General features: G+C 55.0%; 1 protein-coding gene across 1 annotated transcript in view; it reads right to left on the bottom strand.

Annotated features, from left to right (window-relative positions):
• The window catches only part of CIBAR2 (CBY1 interacting BAR domain containing 2), a gene marked incomplete at both ends in the record, with an annotated part of 43317 nt that extends 23041 nt beyond the window's left edge, over positions 1 to 20276 (bottom strand). The window contains 2 exon segments of the mRNA XM_082863021.1: positions 19959 to 20091; positions 20212 to 20276. Of these exon segments, the coding sequence (XP_082719147.1) occupies positions 19959 to 20091; positions 20212 to 20276 (198 nt within the window).
• Between the last annotated feature and the right edge of the window lie 3124 nt (positions 20277 to 23400).

Below are 23400 nucleotides of genomic sequence, written 5' to 3'. Positions count from 1 at the left end.
AGGCCACAGAGCTGTGGCCCGTTCTTCATGATCTTCTTGCTAGCGGTTATTTCTGTGGCCTGGGCCGTCCAGGGATGGTGCTAGCGCATTTTGAGCACAGTAAGGGCTCAGAAAACGCACGCGTGTCAGAAGCCACAGGGATGTCTGAGACAGTCACCTCTTTGCTTTACTTCGGAGGTCTAAATTCCATTCAAACCCTTCTGTCCTTCAAAGCCAGCCCTTGTTGGACCCTCTCCACTTAAATGTATATATAGCCTTTTAATGAAAGAGAACAGAGTGGGTACTGCCAGGTACCGTTGGGCAGGTGGTTCACTGTGCAAGCAGCATTGATTGAACATTTGCGATATACCAGAAACTGTACTGAGCTCATTTTCTACGATGAACTTTGTTTAATCTTCACATTCACCCTTGGGTGAGAGTTGTTACCCTCAGTTTATGAAGGCGGGAGCCTTGGGAAATTTCATGATTCTCCCTAATTCCCACTCCTTTCACAGCTGTGCTGGGAGGGATGCAACTCCAGCAGGAGCCTTCCTGCAAAGCAGGCCCTGTCTGACCACTGGGAGGAGCCAGAGTTCTCCACCACCCCAGGCCTCTCCATGCCTAGAGCTGGTCTTACTTAGCTGGAGGAAGTGCAGTGGTTAGACGCTCGCACCAGGGGTCAACAGGACCTGGGTCCAACCTAGCTGGCTCTGTTCTCATGCAAGTTGTTTAATCTCTCTGCTTCACAGTCCTGTGCTGGTTGTGTCTCCCCATCAGTCCATGAGGGCAGGGGCCCAGCCGTCCCATTCACAGCAGTACCCAGTGCCTGGTGCGTTCCCTGGCACGTAGTAAGGACGTAATTAATATTTTTTTGAACAAATGAGTGAATGAATGAATGAATGTGTCCCGCTCAGTGCTGGGGGCTGGGCTGAGACTGCAGGATGGGCCCCTGGAAGTCACCAGACCCCTGGTAGAAGAGGCCACAGCCGCCGGGTGCCCCGTCCTGGCAGAGGTCAGAGTCTCCATGGGTGGTCCCACCCTGGGGTGTGATCAGAACAAAGCCCAGAAAACACAGCTGTAGGGCCCCCACGTGGTGGGGGGGGCGGGGGGCGGAGCGGGGGGAGTCCTGGCCTCTCCTGTTTAGCGGCCTTGCCTGCACCGTGACCTTCCCCACCTGGCCCCGTCCATCTCGCAGGCTGCCCCGGGCCACCAGGGAGCCTTTCGCACGGAGAGGGGACCTTCTCCATCTGCAGGGCCTCCCGGGACTTGCATCTCCAGCTCTCCAGTTACATTCCATTCACAAAAAACAATCTGGATCTTAAGACGTATGAGCGCATTAAAAGGAAAGAAGCGAGGTGGAGAAACGTGCTCAGGGAGCCAGCAAGCTGGGATTGGGGCACCGGAAGTGGCTGCTCCGCCCCCTTTCCACCCACCCACACACATGCCAGCCGGGGAGCCTTTCCATCTGCCGTGTGGGCTGCCCGAGCTGTGGAGATGGGGGGAGTGGCCCGAGAGGCAAAGAGTTTCAGAGGTGGAGGCCCCCTACCCCTCCACCAACCGTTCCATTCTTCCCTCTCAACCGGGGCTGCCGGGGACTGTCGGGCAGGTCGTTCATTCTGCGCGAAGACCTGGCTCCGTCCAGCAAGCCGCGTGCCCTGGCGTGGGGTTCTGGGGCCCAGCGGAGCGTCTTTTCCTCACACACAAAGGCACCACCTGGACTAGTGGTCCTGGCTCCTGTATCTTTACTTCTAAGACGCTTAAAACAGAACTTTGCTAAGTGTGACTCCGCTTCCACCACCCCCACCCCCACTCTGAGACTCTCCATGGTTCCCACTGACCTACAGGATAAAAATTAGGATAATAATAACATAGCGCTCACACTGCCTAATCATTTACGGTATGCCCAGACTGCGCTAAGGGATTTTGCGTGCAATGCCTCTTCCCCCATCACGTGCAATCTTTATATTACCAAGCATAACACATACATAGAAAACTGCACAAAACATCTATGTACTGTCTAACAAACTATAAACACATTTAACCTTCATTACCATCCCATTTTCCAGAGGAGGAGACTGAGATGCAGAGGGTAAGTTGCAGGCCTGAGATCACACAGTGAATGGCAGAGGCAGGATTAAACCCAGGCCTCCGGCTGCATCAACCCACGGGGATCCTGTGCTGGCTCAGCTCACGGAATCCTCACAACCCCCTGCCGGGGGCTTCTCTCCTTGTGCCCATTTTCCAGATGGGACAGGGAGGTCAGAGAGCTCAGTCACTTCCTTGTCCAGGGCTCGAGGCCCAGCATGGAGGATACCAGATCACACCACCACACCGTGCCTCTGCACACAGTAGGTGCTGGATAAATGCCCATGTGAGTGAGGGTTGGGTGCAGTAATGCGCACCAGTGCCCGGGCCCTCTCCAGGAAGTTTTGTGAGAGGCAGAGGGGGTCCGCATTCCCTGGGAGGCCGGGTCAGACATGGAGGCTGATGTGGGGGCCTTTACCCCTTAAGTTGCTCCCCTCTCCCCGACTTTCCTCTTCCCCAGAAGAAGCTTGTTTCAGGACGGAGTCCCAAGGTTGCTGTCCTTTGCCTCCCACTGGCCCCTCTGGAGCAGGCTCCCCGCCTGCACCTCCTCATGCCCCAGTGTGCTTTGCACACAGTAGGGCCTAAATGGACTGAATTCCAAACAGCGGGGTCATCTCTGCCACTGGGAGAGCCCGTGTTCACACCCCACCCCCGGCCTTGCCACCTTGAGAAAACGACTTAGCTGCTCTGGCCCTCAGTTTCCTCACCTGCAAAATGGGATGAACACCTCGCCCTAGGTTTGTTGTGTGGCTGACACCACCTACTCTGCAGCGTCCCTGCGAGGGTGTTGGCACCTGTGGCGACAGCTCTGTCCCCGTCATCACGTGGCAGCACACACAGATCTGGTGGCTTAAACAAAATCAGGGGCGAGGGGCTTCCCTGGCGGTGCCGTGGTTAAGAATCCGCCTGCCAATGCAGGGGACAGGGGGTTCGAGCCCTGGTCCAGGAAGATCCCACGTGCCGCGGAGCAACTAAGCCCGTGCGCCACAACTACTGAGCCCGCGCTCTAGGGCCCGAGAGCCACAACTGCTGAAGCCCGTGCTCCTAGAGCCCGTGCTCTGCAACAAGAGAAGACACCGCCATGAGAAGCCCTCGCACCGCAACAAAGAGTAGCCCCCGCTCGCCGCAACTAGAGAAAGCCCGCGCGCAGCAACGAAGACCCAACGCAGCCAAAAATAAATAAAATCTATTTAAAAAAAGAACCTGCTGTATAAAAATAAATAAAAATAAAAGTCAAAAAAATAATTAAAAAATAAAGAAACCCAGAGGCTGTGCTTCACCTTGGATCCTCGTCCACACGTGGCCCCAGAAGCCTGATTCCTGTTAGGGGATTTTTTTTTTTCTTCCTGTTGCATCTGTCAGTATCATAAATACTTGCAAGGGGAAGAAAAAAAATTCCCCCAGACTTTACGTCAACACAAACAGCCCTAATTGGTCCTGGAGCCTCATAATTCTCAGATTGTCTTGACCATGTGTATCTAGGAAATTCACAGCAGCAAAGGTGAAGGGTGTTTTCATTCGTAAATTGAAGTGGAGGCTTTGTCTTCCCCTGAAATGTGGCTCCGGCTCCTTGCCTTGGGGCACTTTTTCTATGTGTGTGCAGAAATCTGACTTATCGCTTTCTTAGGGGAAAGGAGAAAATGCATGAATATTTAATTATTCTGCTGCCAGGAGGGGAGGGTTGGGAGCTAAATGAATAAAGAGCTGGATTTTTCTTTTCAAAGGCCACGGCAGGATCCGACCTGGCCCTTCAGATTTACCCCGTCCTCCCGCCCTCTGTCGTGTTGGGGGCCGCAGCTGTCATGTTCCTGCCACCCCGGCCGCTCTAGTTTTGGAAGGGATCCGCCGTAGGTGTGTTTGGGTCATTTCCGGTCGGTTCTTCTGGGCTCCTTGGCATATTTTGTTTGGCTTGCAACAAACATAGGCGAAGTGGGTGGGGAAAGGGGAGGTAAGGTCCAAGCACATCTTTGGCCGAAGAACTGCTGGCCAACAGGGAAGGGGAACCTGTGGCTGATGAGGCTAGAACATTCTGCAGTGTGAAAGCCAAAAAATTCCAAAAGAAACATTCTGTAGTTTCCAGCCTGTAAGGGGAGGAAGAGGATTTCCTCTTTGGGCGGCTTCTGGGGGCTCTGGGGAGGGACCCCATCAGTGGCGGCCCCTCTGGCGGCCAGCACGGAGGGGCGGCGGCGGGGGCGGGGGACAGGAAACAGGTTCGGGAGTCTGGGCAGGACCAAATTTGGAGAAACTCAGGGGCAAGCATTTCAGCCCAGGCAGGAATAGGACTCTCTGTAAGGCAGAACACTCTCACCCAGCAGTGGTCCTGGGGAGAGCTGCCTCTGCTTCTTGGGGGAGGGGGCTGTAAACTGAGGCACCAGCGTACCTTCACTTTGCAGAGAGAGTTTAAATGAGGACTGCATGTCGGGGGAGAACGACTGCAAATACCGCTGGCCGAGCACATACTGTGTACCGCAGGCTTCCCTGCATCCTCGGCACACATCCCTGCAAGGGACGGGCCATTAGGTCCGTAAGACAGATGTGGAAACCGTGGCTCAGAGAGGCACACGGGCTGACCCAGGCTCCGTAGAAAGAACCATCTCTTCCCCAGTAGATGATTTTAAGTTGTACTATTCTCTGTTTAATGACAGGATGCCAGCTGTAAAGGCATTCTCTATAAACTGTGGAACATAAAATAATGGAGAATTCAAATTTTTCATAACGATTAGGAATAATTCAGGCAATCGTGTGAGGCCAATTTTGTTATAGCGGGTCCCTTTCCTGCCATCTGACAGAAAATGGGCACAAATGATGCGCAAATAGCCCACCTTTCACATCAATGAAGCTGTAATAAAAATTCAAAAATGTTTTTAAATGATAAAGATGTTCACAGTGTGAACAGCATCCCCTCGGATATGGCACCTCGTGCAGTGCACAACCTAAACAACCGAACACAGCAGCCCTGATGAGTGAGCAGATTTGAACCCGGGGCTGTCTTTCCAGAGCCTGGGTACTGCCAGGCTCCTCCCATGGCTTAGCTGGCTCGAGATTTGGCCCCATCCCAGCGTCTCACTGCTAATGACAAAGAGCACTTGATGAATCAGAAAGGAAGGAATAGAGGTGTAGGGATTAGATCCAGTTTTTATCACTCTCTCCCGAGTCCTAGCACAGGGCCTGGCATGCAGTGGGCTCCTTAAGGCAGCCTGAATGAATGATTGTGTGAATGAAAGCTAAGTCCACTCCTCTCCCCACCCCCTCGTCTGCATCCCACACGGCCCTGAGCTCAGGGGTGGTGGCAGATGGAGGGGCCACAATCTGAAACCCCACTGAGCCAAGGGAAGAGAGCCAGTTCCCACAGGCCCCGGGACACAGTGAGCCGTGTGAAAGCCGCCGGCCAGAGCCTCTTGTAATCAGGGACAATGCTTGGCCCTCATTCCCGAAGGACATCCCGGGGTCTCCGGAGGCTGGACCAGTCCTGCCAAGTGCTCTGGCCTTCTGCCCGCCCAGCGCCGCCTGGTGAGGGTGGGGCCCACCTGGCGACTCCTTCCTTCCAGCTGCTGGCTCCGGGGGTTCCGGCCACGCTTTCCTGTGGCCGCCCCTTCTCTTCCCGGCCCCCACCCTGCTGGCCTTGCTGCTCCAGTTTCTGCCTGCCACCAGCCCCGGCCTTTCTGGGCTGTCCCTCTGGGGCACGGGGCTGCGGGCCTCAGCCCCCCAGGAGGGGGTGACGGCTCTGGCTCTGTGCAGCTGACTCGTGTGTCACGCTCGCTGAGGGTGGGTCTTGAGACAGCAGTGCTCCCCTGTGTAATGGGACCGTGTGGACGCCCTCTGCACTCACTCCCTCAGGCCTCGCGCGGCGGTCCTTGGATAGGCTGAGGTCATTATCCCAACTTCACAGGTGGGGAAACTGAGGCTCTGAGAGCTTGAGGGACTTGACAGGGTCACAGTAAGTTTATCAGAGGCAGTCAGGGTTTGAGCCCAAGCACGTGTGCCTCCAAACTGGGAGTGTCTAAGCATTCTGCCTACCTGCCCTGCACACCCAGGGCTTCAGCCCGCGCACCCACGCTGCATCTGGGATTCTCAGCCCTGGTGGAGATGCCCAGGACTGTGCTGGAAGCAGAGAGGACGGCCCCCTTGCCCCACCCCCACCAGCTTCTGGCTCCAGTGACATCCAACAGAGCACCCTAAATGGGCCAGGAAGTGGGATGAACTTTGCCCAAACAGTGTTCTTATGGGGGAGACCAGAAGCGGTTGTGTTGCTTCCTTCTGAAGTTTGTCCAGGACAGACCCCGGGGTGTGTGTGTGTGTGTGTGTGTGTGTGTGTGTGTGTGTGTGTGTGTGTGTGTGTGTGTGTGTGTGTGTGTGTGTGTGTGTTACCACCTTCACCTGGAGAACCGATGTCTCCTCAGAGCCTGGCTGTCAGAGCGAAGAGGGGGCGGACAGTGGGAGGGGTTGGAAGGAGAAGAGAGGGGAAGGCAGGCAGGGAACACGCTCAAGCCACAAGGCCGGGGTGGGGGGGTTATGAGAGAGAAGGCATGGCTCCTCCGGTGGTGGTCCCTGGGGCATGGGGACCGTGTCTGCCCCCCAGATCCCCAGGGAAGCCCTGTCAGTGGGAGCCACTGTGCTGTGGAGGAGAGAGCCCTGGCCCGGGGTGGGCAGGAGAGCCTCAGTGCTGACACTTGCTAACAGTTGCGTTCCTGGGTGGATGTACTGCCACCCTGACCCTCAGCCTCTTCATCTGGAAAGTGAGCAGAACATAGTTCCTGCCTCGTGGGTGGTTGTGAGGAGTAGATAAGCCAGCAAGACGAAATTGGCGGCCTCCTCAGTGCTCACACGCATTAGGAAGAGAAGGAAGAAGGCTCAGGCCATCCCCAAAGCTCAGTTTGAGGGCTGAGGGAAAGAATTCTCCATTTCCTCCAGGGCCTGGCCTCGCTTTGGCCCCACTTCCTGTCCCAATCTGGCCAATCAGGCCTGCCCAGATTTAACCCCTCCCCTGCCCAAAGTCACCTCAGACATTTGGCCAGGGCCTGACCTCGCCCATTTGGTTTAATTGGCCTCCGCCTGCATTTTAAGGCAAAAGGAGACCTCTCTGGGTACCATCCAGGACGGTCTCCCCACGCTGCACAGCTGCAGCACCCCCGACCCTTCCAGTCGCTCCGATTTCCTGGTGCTCTAGGGCTCAAGGTCAGTGGGCCATGCAGCTCACTTCCTCTCCCTGCAAGTCTGGACCCCATTTCCTTGTCCATGGAGCAGCTCAGGCGACCTGAACATCCTTCCAGCTCCACCTCCCACAAGGTCCTCACTCAGGGTGACACTTAGCTCCACCTCTGCCATCTTCCTAGAAAAGTCTCAGGGAAGGGCTTTGATTGGTCCTGGTTAGGTCACATGCCCATCCTAGCACCAATCACAGTGGCTAGGAGAATGGGAAACAGTGATTGGCCCAGACTGGGTCACATGTTCTCCCCTGTTGCAGAGGGACAAGAGCAAAATACTGTGATTGGACCTGCCCCCAGAACCTCAGGGTTGGGGCGGGAGAAGCCACTCCCCCAAGTCAGGGACGCAGTTGTGCAGTTCTTGAGGAAAGCCCAAACGCCAGATGTCCACACTTAGGCTAAGTCCAAGGTGGGGTGAAGCAGGGTGGGATGGAGCTAGGTAGGCGGGGCCAGCAAGGGGAATGCATGGAGACCCCCAACCCCTTCTGCCACGTGCCACGTGTCCATGGAGAAGGGGTGCAGTGACACCCCCTGTGCAGTCCCTGTGCGGCTGTCCTGGTGCCTCAGGCCTCCCTTCCCTGCCGCCGGAGCACACGTTGCAAACATCTGCCCTGCTGGCTGCTGGGGGTCGCCCTCCTGGAGTTTCCTGCTGCTGACAGGAACCGTTTGCCTTTTTATTACCCTCGGCGCACATCTGGGAACACTCTCGGATCAGTCCGGCCGAGCCAGTGGGCTGAAGAGCTGACTCCCAGGCCAAGCTCATGGGGGCAGGGTGGGGAGCCGTGGCGACAGCCTGGGTCTGGGAAGCGCCTCCCTCCCCCGCCCCTCCCGCGAAGCTGCTGCATGTGACCGGCCTCCTGGGCCGATTCCACAGAGGGGTTGTGTAACCAGCCTTGTCCAGGAGGGAGGGGACAGCCTGGGCCCAGGGTGGGGTCCCACCAGCCAGCCTGGCCTGCCAAGTCCAGAAAGGGGTCCCTGGGGCGGCTTCGGGCCTGGGCGGTGGGGCTTCTCTGATTAGGGGTTGAGGTGTTAATTCTCCCCCTTCTTTTTTTTCTTTTCTTATTTTTCCCCTCTTTGCTTTTTTTCCTTAGCTTTTCTTTCTTTCTTTCTTTCTTCCTCTTTCCCTTCCTTCCTTCCTTCCTTCCTTTCTTTCTTTCTTCCTCTCTCTCTTCCTTCCTCCCTCCCTCCCCCTTCCTCCCTCCCTTCCTTCCTCTCTTTCTTTCTTTCTTTTCTCCTTCCTTTCCCCTCCTCTCTCCTCCCCTTGAAATGACTTTTGAATCTTCCCACTCAAAGAGTACATCTTTAAGAACCACCTTTGAAACAGCAGGAAGCAAGAGCCTGAACAAGTAACATTATTTTAGACAAACCTAGTCTTTCTGCTTAAAGATAACGGGGTCAGGGGAGGAGCTGGCTGTGCCCCTGCCTGCCTCTCTCCATCATGTGCTGTGCCCCCTTCCCCTCCAGCCTTTCAAGGAGAGAAATGACCCTTCAGCCTCCAGCCGCAGGCCCAGAGATTTCCTGGTGTCCGTGGGTTGCGGACGCGTGAACACAGGTACAGAAAGGGTGAACTTCTGAGGTGAACACAGGTACAGAAAGGGCTGCGTAGACCTCGGCAGAGCCGTGAACTAGACCGAGGTGCTAAGGAGCCCTTCCCGCTGCATCCACAACCCCACCAGCCTGGCTGGCTGGGCATCAGGCAGCCCCTTGCTTACCTGACCCTGTGTCCATACATCTATCCATCCACCCATCCGTCCGTGTGTCTGTCTGTGGCTCCCTCCAACAGCCACCTCTCAGACCCCCACCAACATTACGCCGTTTTCCAGATTTATTATGACATGTTTATTTTGTTTGAAAGTGTCAACTCTTCTCAAATGAAAAACCTCACCAGGGGAGGCTGGGTGGTCTTAGGGGGGCAGGGGCCAGAGGCTGCTAGTCCCTGGTCTCCTCAAAGCTCAGAGAAGCCCTGAAGGGTCGCTAAGGCTCTCACCAGACCCAAGGCTTGGCCAGGAACGTTCACTGTGTCCCTTTTATTGTTCATTCATTTGTTTCATGAATATTGACCAAGTCCTCCTGGGTGTCAAGGCATGTGCGAGGTATCTGCATTATAAGAGTGTGCAAGACAGAAGGTCCCCGCCTCTTTCATTTTAGTGAAATGTTGGAAATAAGACAAAACCAAGTGAGTAAATGCAAATAATTACAATTAGGAAGGTGGGCCTATAGAGGCACCGAAACCCATAGGTCCCTGGTTGACCTGCTTCAGAGCGGGGGCTCCTTCGACCTGGGCTGGGCAGGAAGAGAGGGCCCCGTCTTGTGAGGAGTGGGAGGAATGCTCCAGGCAGTGGGAGCAGCACATGCAAAGGCCCTGGGGCAGGAACAGCTTGGTGGCTTCTAGGATCTGAATGGAAGCCAGCAGGGCTTGAACAGAGGGGGAAGGAAGGGGAGAGGGACAAGAGGATGTTGGGGGGTTCGGGGCCTGATAACTGGGCCACTGTGAGCTGAGGCCAGGACTTCGGGCTTTGTTCTAAGAGCAGGAAGGAAATCACTGCATGGGCTTAAGCAGGGGAGCACTGTGGTCTCGCTTACCTTTTAGGAAGGGAAGACCACTTACCAGGTGGAGGAGAGCATGGGGGCAGGCAGAGAGTGGAGAGCGCAGGGAGGAGTCAATTGTAATCATTTGAGCAGAGGTGATGGTGCCCTGGAGGTGGAGAACAGCAGGGTAAACCTGGGGAAGTCAGAGGGTCCCCACCCTGTAAGGGCCTAGTTAGTGAGCGGAACAATTTAACGATCACTTACAAAACAGAGTAAAAAACATAAAATATAGAGGCAGCTCTGAGGGCTGCAGGAGTTCATGACGGGCATCCAGCCCCATCTTGGAAGAATCAGGAGGGCTTCCTGGAGGAGGAGACATTTCAGCTGAAAATGGATAGATGAGTAACAGCCGGGAGAAAGGGGGTTGGGGCAGCAGGAGAGTGCTGTTTCGGGCAGTGGGAGCACCCTGTGCAAAGGGCTAGAGACAAGAGGAAGCATGCAGGTTTGAGGACTCCAGCAGGTCAGTGTTCTCAGGTGAGGAGGTGAGGCTGGGGAGCCAGGCAGGGCTGGGCTGTGACCGGCCTGAGGTCATGGAGGGCGGAAGACTTTGTTCTGTGGGCCCTGGGGCCACGGGAGGGTTTAAGCCTCAGTGTCATCATCAGTTTTGTGGTTTTGAGCCATCCGGGTGGCTACTGGTGGCATTGGTGTTGGGGGAGGGGAGACAGGTCCAGAAGAGGCAGTTCTAACTGGCGGCTTCTTCCTGCCTCTTCCTATGAGAATCAGCCACCGAGCAGCTGAGCTCCAGCAGGCCTCAGGGGGAAGGTGGCACACGTGGCGCAGTGGGCTCAGGAGTTAGGGAGATCCAAGTTCAAGTCCCAGCCCCGCTCTTGTCTGGCCGTGCGACAGATGAGTCGACAGAGGGGTGAGATCAGGCTTTGGGGGATATTTCCATTTTATGGGTCCCAGAGTTCTGATGGCTAAATGTTTCCTCCTGGGTCTGGTGCTTTTTGGTGGCCTGGGGTTGGCCTGCCTACTCACCTGGCCCCATCTCTGACCTCTGGAAGGAGCATTGCCCAGATCCAGGTGTTGGCATCATGTTCTGTTTTGGGGTATACTCGGAACAGGATCATTTTTAATTAAAAGAGGAAAGTGTAGAATATGTTTGACCATTAAAGCTATTGCATAATAACCTAGTGGAAAAACAAAAAAACTAAAATATTTAAAGCAATTAAGTGCTTCCCTGTGGGGGGCTTTCGGAGCGTTGAGGCTGGCCTGTGATGTGGCTGGCCCCCTGGCCATAAAAGGCCGTGTTTGGGGCAGTGGATGGAATGGAAGGAGAAACACTGATGACGGGAATTAGGCCCACCAGGACTGACGAGGCTCATCGCTGTCACCCCATAACTGTAACGTCAGCATTAACGAGCCCATTTAACGCAGTGTTGGCCTGTCATCCTCGTGGGCCTTTCCCGGGGAAAACAAGCGCTCTTCAGACTTGCCATTTGCAGGCAAAGATGTGCACCGTTTATTTCCACTCTTAACACTGTCCCCTCACCACCCACTGCCTGACCCCGGGGTGGGTTTGTATCAGAATACAAATAAGGTCCACCCTGTGAGGAGTTAACATATAGACTCTTTTTAAAAATACTTTAATTTTGTATTGGAGTACAGTTGATTTACGATGTTGTGTTAGTTTCAGGTGTACAGCACAGTGATTCGGTTATACACATACCATATATCCATCCTTTTTCAGATTCTTTTCCCATATAGGTTATTACAGAATACTGAGTGGAGTTCCCTGTGCTATACAGTAGTCCTTGTTGATTATCTGTTTTATATATAGTAGCGTGTGTAGTTAATCCCAAACTCCTAATTTAATATATAGGTTTCTCCTCCATTTCTTTCACTCTGCCTCTGTCTCCCTCTCCCTCCTCCCGATCTCTTTGTCTCTGTCTCTCCCCCTCTCTCTCTGTTTCGTTACGGTGTATTTATTTAAGAAACAGGGTTGTTTGTCTTGGAGAGGTTCCCACAGTCCTGGGAGTCTGCTGCGAAGTAGAATCTCTATATATGTAAACATATATATATGTAAACACATGTGTACGTGAAAGTGTAACCCCCCTGCGCTGTCAGGGCTTCTCAAGTTCTCGGGCTCAGGAAGGCGGACGTTAGGGCTGGCTCGTCCTCTTTGGCGGGGCTGCCCTGTGCCCTGCAGGATGGTGGGCACCATCCCTGATGTCCACCTATAGACACCAGTAGCATGAGGCCCATTCTGGGAGGGAGCCAGTATGCAAGCGTCTGGGGGGAGGCCCTGGGTCAGCACCGTGGGGGAGGGGGGCAGCTCGGCCCGCCCCACCAGGAGCTGCAGAGCTGGGGTGGCCCTTGGAGCTATCCCCAGCTGGGCCGAGGTGGCCGAGCCTTTATGCACCAGCGTCGTGGGGTCACTGAGCCCAGGCCGCCTGGGAAGGGCCTGACCTTGGGTGTGGCTGACAGCACTGCCAGTGGTTGGGACGCGTCCCCTTGGAGGGATCTGGGTGGCCCCACAGGTCACCGGAGTGAAAGGACACGCGTGTGAATGACAGGTGTGTGTCAGGGGCGTCAGTGGGGCAGACGGCAGGGCCGTGAGTGCTGCCCGGGGAGGAGCAGCGGGGAGAGGAGGCTGGTTCTCTCTCTGTGAGCACCTACTGTGTGCCGAGCATCACACACAGGTGACAGCATGTAGTGACTGAGAGCGGGGCCGTGGGAGCAGTGCACGCGATGGGGCAGGTGGGGGGCGGTCTGCAGAGAACTTGACAGCAAAGCAGCTAAAAGTCCGCCTGCTTTTTAACGTGTAACCGCGTCACTGACGTATCGCTATAATCCACATACCACCCAGCTGACCCCTGTAAAGTGTACCCTGTAAAGTGTACGATTTGATGGTTTTTAGTACGTTCATAGATTCTGCAACCATCACGACTACCTAATTCCAGAACACTGTAATCAACCCCAAAAGAAACTCCATTCCCACCAACCCCCCATTTTGCTCAAGTCCCCAGCCCTAAGCTACCACTGATCTTCTTTCTTTCTTTTTGTTTTTAAATAAATTTATTTTATTTTAATTATTTTTGGCTGCGCTGGGTCTTCGTTGCTGCCCGCGGGCTTTCTCTAGTTGCGGCGAGCGGGGGCTACTCTTCATTGCGGTGCGCGGGCTTCTCATTGCGGTGGCTTCTCTTGTTGTGGAGCACGGGCTCTAGGTGCGCGGGCTTCAGTAGTTGTGGCACGTGGGCTCAGTAGTTGTGGCCTTACAGCCCTTAGAGCGCAGGCTCAGTAGTTGTGGCGCACGGGCTTAGCTGCTCCGCGGCACGTGGGATCTTCCCGGACCAGGGCTCGAACCCGTGTCCCCTGCATTGGCAGGCGGATTCTTAACCACTGCGTCACCAGGGAAGCCCCACCACTGATCTTCTTTCTGTCTCAAGCGATTTACCTGTTCTGGACATTTCCTGGAGATAGAATGCTACACTATCTGGTCTTTTGTGGCTGGCTTCTTTCACTCTTTGTCATGTGGTCAAGGTTCGTCTGTGTTGTATTTCATTCTTTTTTAAGGCTGAATAATATTCCAGTGTATGGATAGACCATATCTATTGGTCCGTTCACCCACTGATGGACATTTGGGCTGTTTCCACCTTGGGCTATTATGAATAACGCTGCTCTGAACATCTGTAGAAGAGATTTTTGTGTGGATGGGTGTTTTCAATTCTCTCTGGGAGCGGAATTGCCGGGTCCTGTGGTGACTCTATGTTTCACAGTTTGAGGAGCTGCCAAACTGTCTCCCAGAGCGGCTGCCCTGTTTTACATTCCCATCAGTGTGTGTGAGGGCTGCAATCGCTCTACATTCTTACCAACGCTTCCTTCTCTCTTTCTGATTCTAGCCATCCTCGGGGGTAGGAGGTGGTACCTCTCTGTGGTTTTGGTTTACATTCCCCTGATGACTAATGATGCTGAGCAGCTCTTCACGTGCGTGTTGGCCATTTGTACATCTTCTTTGGAGAAATGTCTGTTCAGATCCTTTGCCCGTTTAAAAATTAGGTGATGTGTCTTTTTACTGTTCAACTGTAAGCGTTCTTTATACATTCTGGATACAGATCCCTTCTCAGGTATGTGATTTGCACATACTTTCTTCCATTCTGTGAGTTCTCTTTTCACTTTCTGGATGGTCTCCTTTGGAGTGCAAAAGGTTTTCATTTTGATGAAGTCCAATTTCCCTGTTGTTTTTGTTGCTTGTCCTTTTGGTGCCGCTTCTAAGAACCACTGCCTAGTCCAAGGCTATGAAGATTTTCCCCTATGTTTTCTGCTAAGAGTTTTATAATTTTAGCTCTTACGTATAGTCCTTGGATTCATTTTAAGTATACGGTGTGAGGTAAGGGTCCAACTTCGTTCTTTTGCATGTGGACGTCAAGCCCCATTTGTTGAAAAGACAGTATTCCCCCATTGAGTGATCTTGGCACTCTTGTCGAACATCAGTGGACAATAAATGTGAGGGTTTATTTCTGAACTCCCTGTTCTCTTCCGTTGATCTCTGTGTCTGACCTCATGCCAAAACCGCGGTCTTGAGGACTATAGGTTTGTAGAAAGCTTTGAAATCAGGAAAGTGTCAGTCCTCCAACTTTGTTCTTCTTTTTCAAGATTGTTTTGGAATTTTCCAGATGAATTTTGCATTTCCTCGTGACATTTAGGATAAACTTGTCAGTGTTTGAGCGGCCTTTTATTCTAAACAGTATCAATGATAAAACCTTCCTTCTCCTATCCCCACACCCCACGGGGCTACCTCTGGTTAAGGGTGTGGACTGAAGTGCTGAAGGGCCTGGGTTGAAGCCCAGGCCCCACTGCCTACTAGCTGTGGGACCTCGGGCAAGGTATTGGACCTCTCTGTGTGTCATCCATCTCAGGTGTTCAATGTGGGTGATGACTGTACCTACCTCCTGGGGTTGCTGTGAGGATGAAATAAGCAAACGCAGGTGCAGGACTTCCTTGTGTATAGTAAATGCTCAGTAAATATTAGCTGCTATGATGAGCTCATGTTACTTCTTTTAAGCCTTGCACCAGCCCCAGGGGGCAGGGGTTCTCAGCCCTGCCAGCACACGGGACGCTCTTGGGGACCTGCAAAGGTACTCTTACCAGGGCCCCCCTCCCCAGAAATTCTGATTGGATACATTCCGGGTGCAGCCTGGGAAACAGTTGTTTTTAAACTCCCAGGTAATTTTAAAGGGAAGTGGGCTAAGGACAGTCGTGAGACTGCATACAGTCATCTCCACTTGGCCGGTGAAGCCCCCGTTTGTCGGGCCCACTCCCACCCCCGGGCACTTTCCAGGGAGGACACATCCCTCCCTCAAGGAGTTGCCAGCTTCGCTGGTGACCGCGTGAAATGAAATGCAAACAGCCTTATCAGTAAAAGTCCAGGTACAAAGCGAGCCCCCCACCCCAACCCCGCCCGGAGCTGGGGGAGGGGCGCGGGCAGCACAGAGAGACCACGGCTGTGGAGCCAACCACTGGAGCCTCGTCACGGGAGTGACCTGAGGACTAATGAGGTCTTCAGTGGGGATGATGACTGTGTTAGTTTCCTGTGGCTGCTGTCACAGATTCCCACAAATTTAGTGGCTTGAGACAACACAGGTTTATTCATCTTGCAGTTCCGGAGGGCAGACCCCTAATGTGAAGGTGCGGGCGGGGCTGCATTCGTTCTGGAGGCTCTAGAGGAGGTGCTTTCTCTGCCTTTCCAGCTTTCTAGAGCCGCCCCCATTCCTTGGCTCATGGCCTCTTCCTCTGTCTTGGTAGCCAGCAATGTCACCTTACAATCTCTCTCTCTCTCTCTGACTCTGCTTCTGTTGTCACATCTCCTTCTCTGACTCTGACCCCCCCCCTCCCTCTTATAAGGACCCTTGAGATGACATTGGGCCCCTGGAGAACCCAGGGTCGTCTCCCATCTCAAGACCCCACTTTGATTACATCTTTCTATGTTAAGGTCGCATATTCACGGGTTTCGGGGATGAGGGCATGGACATCTTTGGAACCATTATTCTGCTGACCACAGTGACAGTGGTTAACATGTGTCGATCCCTTCTGACCCGCCAGGCACTGGGCTTTGGTACCAGCCACAGGGCCCCCCTTGGGGAGGTGGTGTTCCCATCTCAGCCACGGGGTACCAGAGGACAGCAGAGGCAGGACCAGCATCAGGCAGGTCTGGCTGTCTTGACCACGCCGGGCTCATCTTCCTTGGGAGCAGGTGAGGCAGAGTCCGGGGCAGCGTCCAGGACCCAGGAGGTTAGAGTTGGAGGAGCTGTCAGAGTCGATCATGATTAGCACTAAATAAAGTGGGCTGACCATTGGAGCTGAGACAGTGCGAGGAATGACAGTCTCCCAGACGAAGGCCTCACTCAGGCCTGGGACGTTTGGAGTCAGAGCAGAGCCTGGATGGGGAGGAAGCTCCCATCGGTGGACAGGCCTGAGGGAGCCTTGAATGCCGAGCTTTGGTGTGTAGCCTTGATCCCGTAGGCGGTGGGGAGCCACAGAAGTTGTGTGAGCAGAGGAGAAGCATGAGAAAGGGGGCGTGAGGAAGGCTGTCCCTCACAGGCTTAAATGCCTGTCACGCTCACCTGGGGCAGCCTTTCTATCCCCACCCCTCCCCAAGCAGGGCCGTGGCATTCCCGGGGGCTACCTGGCCCAGTCCCTTTGGAAAGCACCAGGACTACCAGCACCTCTTTCCTGTGCCCGGGGACCCCTCGGTGGCCGGAAGCAATGCATTGTAATGCTGGCCTCCAGGATTTCCTGTAGCGGCCCAGGGGCTGGATGAGTCTTTGTGAAAACCCTCCCCAGAGAGCCCTGGGCTGCCTGGCCAGGGTCAGACCCAGGAGGGATGTTTGCTATGGGACTTTGGGGAGAGGGCCTTACCGGAAGTGGCTGCTCTCTGCTTATGGGGCCGAGGGGGCCTCCGGAGCCCCGTCCACCAGCCTCCTGGCTCTGGGTGGGGGTCGCCTCCCGGCATCCTCTGCAGTGGCCACGGTGGGAATGGGCTGTCAGCTCCTGACCCTGGCTGGCCGTCATGGGCTCCCCGGCTCTTTGCACTCAGCAGAAATGACATCTGGGTTGTCGGGTACCTTACGGGGGGCTGTGTCCCCGTCCTCAGCCCCACGCCCACCTCCCACAGGCACGGGGCACGACCCGCTGCTCTGAGGACGTGGAGGGGTGAGATGTGAAAGGTCACCCTTGACTCCCCTCCCCCACCCTCCCCCGGGACGGCCAGATCTTGTCGCTCGCGGCCTCCAGCTGGCTGTTGGCTAAGGCAGGGACACACACTGGCCACAGCGGAATTTTATTCATGCGCGGTGTCCACCCAGCGCTGACCAGACAGAAGGGGCTCAGTGAATGGGTGTCGGGGTCCAGGGAAGACAGTGGGGGTGAGAGGACACCCTGCCGCCCTGCCGGGCCGGGGTGAGGGGACTCCCACCTGCACCCTGACCTGCCACCTCCTGGGAGGCGAGATCTATGGCTCGAGGCCGCGGTGCCCGCGGCACAGCCTGGCCCACTGCAGCCTCCAAACGCAGCCGAGGCCACACTGCATTTCCTGTCGCCAAACTTCCGAGGCCAGTGTGTGTCCCTGCGGCCTGGATCCAGCCTCTGACTGTTCCCGTGAGAAGCTGGCCTGGGGGTTGGGATGAGGCCTGGGCTGGGCTGGGTGTCAAGGACCTGATTTCTGCCCCAGGGTGGCTGGAGGATTCGTCCTCGGAGCCCTCAAGTCTCTTTGGTCCCTCCGTCCCCCCACCTAGAACACCTTGTCCCCGCTGTGCCCATCCGCACCCAGCCCGACCGGGAAACTGACATGAGCTGCTCCCGGGAGACTGTGGAGCTGAGCACAGATGCGGTTGTTTCTCTCCACCTACAGAATGCTTCTGAACCCTACTGTCTTCCCGCAGACCACAGTGAAATGCCATGCGGGAAACCCGACAGAGCCGGCTGGAAGTCTGGCTGCGTGATCCTGAGTTAGGTGGCTTCACCTAGAAAGTGGCCCTCCCCCCAGAGGTGACACCGCACAGCTGTGGGTCTCCCCTCGCCCTTGGTCAGGCTGGGAGGAGGACGGGGCTTCTGTGGGCCGTGATTTCCATTGCCAGGGAAGTTAACCACCTTCCCGGCCTGCGGGTCACGGGTCACCATGGGACAGTGGAGGGAAATGAGAGCTGACGTTAGCTGAGCACTTACTATGTGCCAGCCTGTGCTGGGCCCCCACCCTGGGCGTCTTGTTCGGCCATCACCATCCTGGGAGGCAAATACTATTCTTGTCACATTACAGGTGAAACACCCAGACTTAGAGAGGGATTGCGGCTCACCAGAGGGCACCCAGCTGGTCAGGAGGGCCTGGGCTGGAAGCAGGGACGTCTGTCTTCACTGTCTGTGAGGGCTCTGTGCATCCCCCTTCTCAGTGTAGGCACGGTGCTGCCCTCAAGAAGATTCTAGGAAAAAAAGCTAAGCAATAAATGAAACGATTTCCAGTTGCAAGGCATGCCACACGGGAGATCTCTGATAGGAAATCAGGGAGCACTTCTCGGAAGAGGGGACATTCTCACACCTTGCTGAGCCCTGAGAACAGACAGCTTTGCATTGAGAGGGGACAAGCAGTCAGCAGCTGCTTGGACAAAGGCTCAGCTGACAGGCTGAACTGGGCTGCCTGCCTGGAGTGCAGCGAGGCGGGGGAGGGCAGACCCCTGGACCTGCAAACATGGTTAGGCCACGTGTGCTCTGGCTGAGCCCACGCCACGCTGGGTGCCATGGGACAGACAAAGACGCCTAAATCAGGTTTCCTGCCTTTGAGGAAATTCCAATTAGACGCTAGGTGAGATGCAGAGGCGTGATAAGTGACTAACAATGGCAGGCCTGGGAAGAAAGTGAGCAGAAGCAGAGGTGAGGGTGCAGCGGCCCAGAGACAGGCGAGGCCCGCGTGGGCTGGGTCGGGGTGGGAAAGGGAGGACAGACGTGGCTGGGACCCTGACAACAATAGGGGACGTCCAGGGTGTTGTAGGAGTTTCCTGTGGCCGCTGTTACAAATGACCACAAACATGTTGGCTTAAAACATCACAGATTGATTCGGTTAGTGTTCTGCAAGTCAGAAGTCTGGTACGGGTCTCCCTGGGCCAAAATCAAGTTGCCAGCCAAGCTGTGTGACCTGGGACAGGTCACTCTACCTCTCTGAGCTTCACTCTCTGCAGGTGAAGGGTGGGGGGTATGAGAAGCATTTATAAATTGTGTGACACAGGGCTTCCCTGGTTGCACAGTGGTTAAGAATCCGCCTGCCAATGCAGGGGACACGGGTTCAAGCCCTGGTCCGGGAAGTTCCCACATGCCGCGGAGCAATGAAACCGTGCGCCACAACTACTGAGCCTGCGCTCTAGAGCCCACGAACCCCAACTACGGAAGCCCACGCACCTAGAGCCCGCACTCCGCAACAAGAGAAGCCACCGCAATGAGAAGACCGCGCACCGCAGCGAAGAGTAGCCCTCGCTCGCTGCAACTAGAGAAAGCCCCCACGCAGCAATGAAGACCCAATGCAGCCAAAAATAAATAAATAAATAAAATTAATTAATTAATTTAAAAAATATATTAATAAGCTATTAATGAGATTTTAAAAAAATTGCGTGACACAGTGCCTGGCACACAGGAGATGATTTACCTGCAGTGGCAGCTGACCACGCAGGCATCCTGCACTGGGCCCGGGGAGACGGTGCCACGGGCGTGTGTGCGTACCAGGCCGCACCGGGGTTGAAACGATCCGTCCCAGGACCATCTCATAAGCTGAGAAAGTAAAGGATGTCCCAGAAAGAACTCTGATGGCAGCAAAGACACCGGGGGCCTCATAGTGGCACAGAGTAGGTGCCTAATGGGTGTGTGTAGAATGAATGAACAAGTGAGGTAGGGGGAATCAGTGCAGGGACCGGGGTCCCGTGCAGGGGAGGGGGCCTCAGAGGGGAGAAGTGCGGGCCGCTGAGCTCTGCCCAGTGATGGGTTTGGGTTGGGCAGAGGCCTGCAGCTCAGCTGAGGCTCTGCTCTGCCAGAAGTGCCCTTTCACTGTCAAGGTCCCTTCATCTGATGAATGGCCCGGGATGGCTGTGAACCGGCCTGGCCCTGCTCTCGGGAGGGACAGACCTGGGCAGTGACCCAGAGGTCACTGACCGGGGACAGCCCCAGGGTGTGGCCGGGCTGGTGCTCCTGGCGGGAGCCACACACCAGGGCCACCAAAGCCCTGAACCACCAGGAGACGATGTGCAGGACGGTGACACTGTGCCGGAGATCAAGTGCAGGACAGTGGCTACAGCGAGGGCTGGTGAGTGGAGAGGGTGCCGCCCTTCCGCTCGGGACCCCTGGAGCCCGTGCAGGGTGGCCCCCGAGGGACACTCACCAGCCACCCAGAGTTGCCACCGGCCCGACTCCTGCCACGTGCACCTGTGTACCTGCACAAGCCATGACTCATACCTGAGGGACGTTTGCGTTGACAGAGCACCTACTGTGTGCCAGGCCTATGTTGAGGCTGCAGAGAGGCCGCGTAGTCTGGTGGTTAAGACCGTAGGCCCCAGAGCCGGGATGCCTGGGTTTGAGTCCCGCCTCTTCTTGTGCCAGCTGGGTGACCCTTGACCTCTTTGTGCCTTGGTTTCCCCATCTGTCAACTGGGAATAGAACAGTACCGACCTCGTAGGGTTGTGATGGTGATGAAAAGGGTCTACACACGGGATGCCCTTCAAAGGGGCCCTGGCAAGGTCTTTGTGAGCATCCACTGTTCCTGTCCCATTGACACAACTTGGTGGTCCCCACTGCGATGTGCAGAGCACGGAGCAGAAGGTGGGAGGTGACATTGTAGTGATGGGGACAGCCGTCCTCGGGGCCGGATGGGAACAGCGAGATGGGGGCTGTGCATGTTGGCCGGGGTGGACCCAGGACACCACGGCCTCGGCCAGACGAAGAAGATGGACTGCTTCTCTCCCCAGTATTTGTAATACTCAGAATGACCAGCTGGCACTGCCCCAAACGCTCTCCATGTGGGGTCAGCACATGGACTCTGCCCATGACTCGGTGTAGGAGGCACCATTCCTGCTCCATTTTACAGATGGAGAAAGTGAGGCACGGCAAGGTGGAGGGACTTGGTGATGTCACTCCATTTGTCTGTGCTGGAGCCATGATATGAACCCACATACCCTGGCTACAGAGTCCCTCCTTTTTGCCAATTTCCAAACTGCCTCTCTGGGGCACTAGGGAGCCACAGATGGTTTGCGGGCAGGGGAGTGACGTGAGCCAAGTGGGGTGGGGAGAAGGGTAGGGGAGGCCTCTAGGAGAGACTGTCCCACAGTCAGGCAGGAAGTGGTGTGATGGCCAGGGGGAGGGGTCGGCGAGGCCGAGATATAGAGCCCAGGCTCTCAGGGCAGGTTCACAGGGATACAGCTGGCCTCCCTTCCCCTCAGATCTGTTAAAATCCAGCCTGAGAGTCGGGGAAAAGCCCTCACTCTGCAAAGATGGCCAAGGGCACATCTGCCCCTGCATCCAGACCCCATGATATGCGTCCTGGGGCGCGGGGCTGGCTGACCGTGCCGTGTGCTCACCTGGCCCCGTGGGCTCGGATGTCGGCCAGCCTGGGCTGGTGGCTGACCTTGGGCCGGGCTGGTGGCTGACCTTGGGCGGGTTCCTTAACCTCTCTTGATTTCCTTCTCTGTAAACATGGGGAGATTAATAATAATCATAAATGTTAAAGGATTCCCATCTGGTGGGATTGTTTTAAAGATTTCTTGGAGATAATGCACGTGAAGGACAGGATAGCTGCAAACATGCTCATTATCATTTTTCCTGGCAGGGCTTTGCCTGAGGGACTGGGGAGACTGACGAATGTGCGTTGAGCACCTACTCTGTGCCAGGCAGTGTTCCAGCCCCGCGCTAAGTGCTGCTGTGTCTCAGCTCATCACCCTGCATAGAAATCTAACAAAGATGCGCTATTATTATCAGATTAAAGCCAACTTTTAAAAATTGAGGCAGAATTCGCATCCCATAAAATTCACCAGTCTAACTGTGTTGGAGTGTATAACTCAGTGGTAGTTAGTACATTCACAGGTTGTGCAATCCTCGCCTCTACCTAATTTTGGAACATTTTCATTACCCCCGAAAGGAGATCCTTGTCCATTAGCTATCACTCCTGATTCCCGCTCCCCAGCCCTAAGCAACCATTAATCTCCTTCGTGTCCCTGGAGTTACTTGTTCTGGACATCTCATAGAAATGTAACCCTACATTTTGTGGCCCTTTGCGATGCCAAAAATTTGCCCTCTGTGCGCCAGTGCCGAATCAGGGTTTTGGGTGAAGTACGAAACAAAACCTTTATCGCTTTGCCAGGCAAAGCGGGACACAGCAGGACTCGTGCCTCGAACACCGTGTGTCTCAAACCCGGGGTGGGATTTGGTGAGGGGTTGTATAGCGGTGGTTCAAGGGCAGGGTTGCCGATAAGGATCGGGGTACGTGCAGGGCCTCAGGTGGTTTCCTGATGAGCTTCTTGAAGTTATCAAACTGTGACCTTCTCTGGAATGAAGGGTGCTGACCTCTTCCATTTGTTGGGGGGTTTTAGTTCTGCAGAAGAGTTCAAAGATCCTGGGATGTGTATCCCTTGAGGGGGAACCAGGACCCTGCCCCAGGGCTGCTCCTCCCTTGTCTCTGCACCCCCTCCCTTCCCTGACCAGCCACTCTTCGATTGTGTCCTCTGGGACTCAGAGAAAGTCACGGAGGCTGGAGGCTGTTTCCTACAAACAAGAAATGGGGGCCATGGAAAGGCTTCTGTGCCCCGGAGCCGCACAGGGTCCTGCTCGATTTCATCTGTGTCTGGCTTCTTTCCCTCTGCATGGCGTTTTCATCCACGTGGTAGCCTGTGCCAGGACCTCATTCCTTTTTTTGTTTTTTAATTTATTTATTTTATTTTAATTTATTTTTGGCTGCGTTGGGTCATCGTTGCTGCGCGCGGGCTTTCTGTAGTTGCGACAAGCGGGGGCTACTCTTCGTTGCGGTGCGCGGGCTTCTCATTGCGGTGGCTTCTCTCGTGGAGCACGGGCTCTAGGCGTGCGGGCTCAGTAGTTGTGGCACATGGGCTCAGTAGTTGTGGCGCACAGGCTTAGTTGCTCCGCGGCATGTGGGATCTTACTGGACCAGGGCTCGAACCCATGTCCCCTGCATGGGCAGGCGGATTCCTAACCACTGCGCCACCAGGGAAGCCACTCACTTTTTCTATGGTTGAATAATCCTCCACTGTGTGGATGGACCCCATTGTATTTATTCAGTCATCTGTTGATGGACGTATGGGTTATTTTCACTTTTTAAAATCTCCATTTTAAAGACAAGGGAAGCGGGACCAAACCAGCTACTGGCTCAAGGTCAGCACCTGACTATGACCCAGCAAAGAGTGTATCCAAGAGGAAGAAGAACCACATGCACAGTGGGAGCTGCACGGACATCCACAGCAGCTTGTTCATAGTAACCCCACGCTGGAAACCACCCACATGTCCGTCAACAGGGGACGGACACACAAGCTGGTGTCTTCGTATAATGGAACACCACGTATCAGCA

The sequence above is a fragment of the Leucopleurus acutus genome (assembly GCF_964270905.1).
Source record: "Leucopleurus acutus genome assembly, chromosome: 20".
In the NCBI taxonomy this organism is placed as follows: domain Eukaryota; kingdom Metazoa; phylum Chordata; class Mammalia; order Artiodactyla; family Delphinidae; genus Leucopleurus; species Leucopleurus acutus.
The sequence above is the reverse complement of the archived record's forward strand: the minus strand, read 5'-3'. Positions and strand labels throughout refer to the sequence as shown.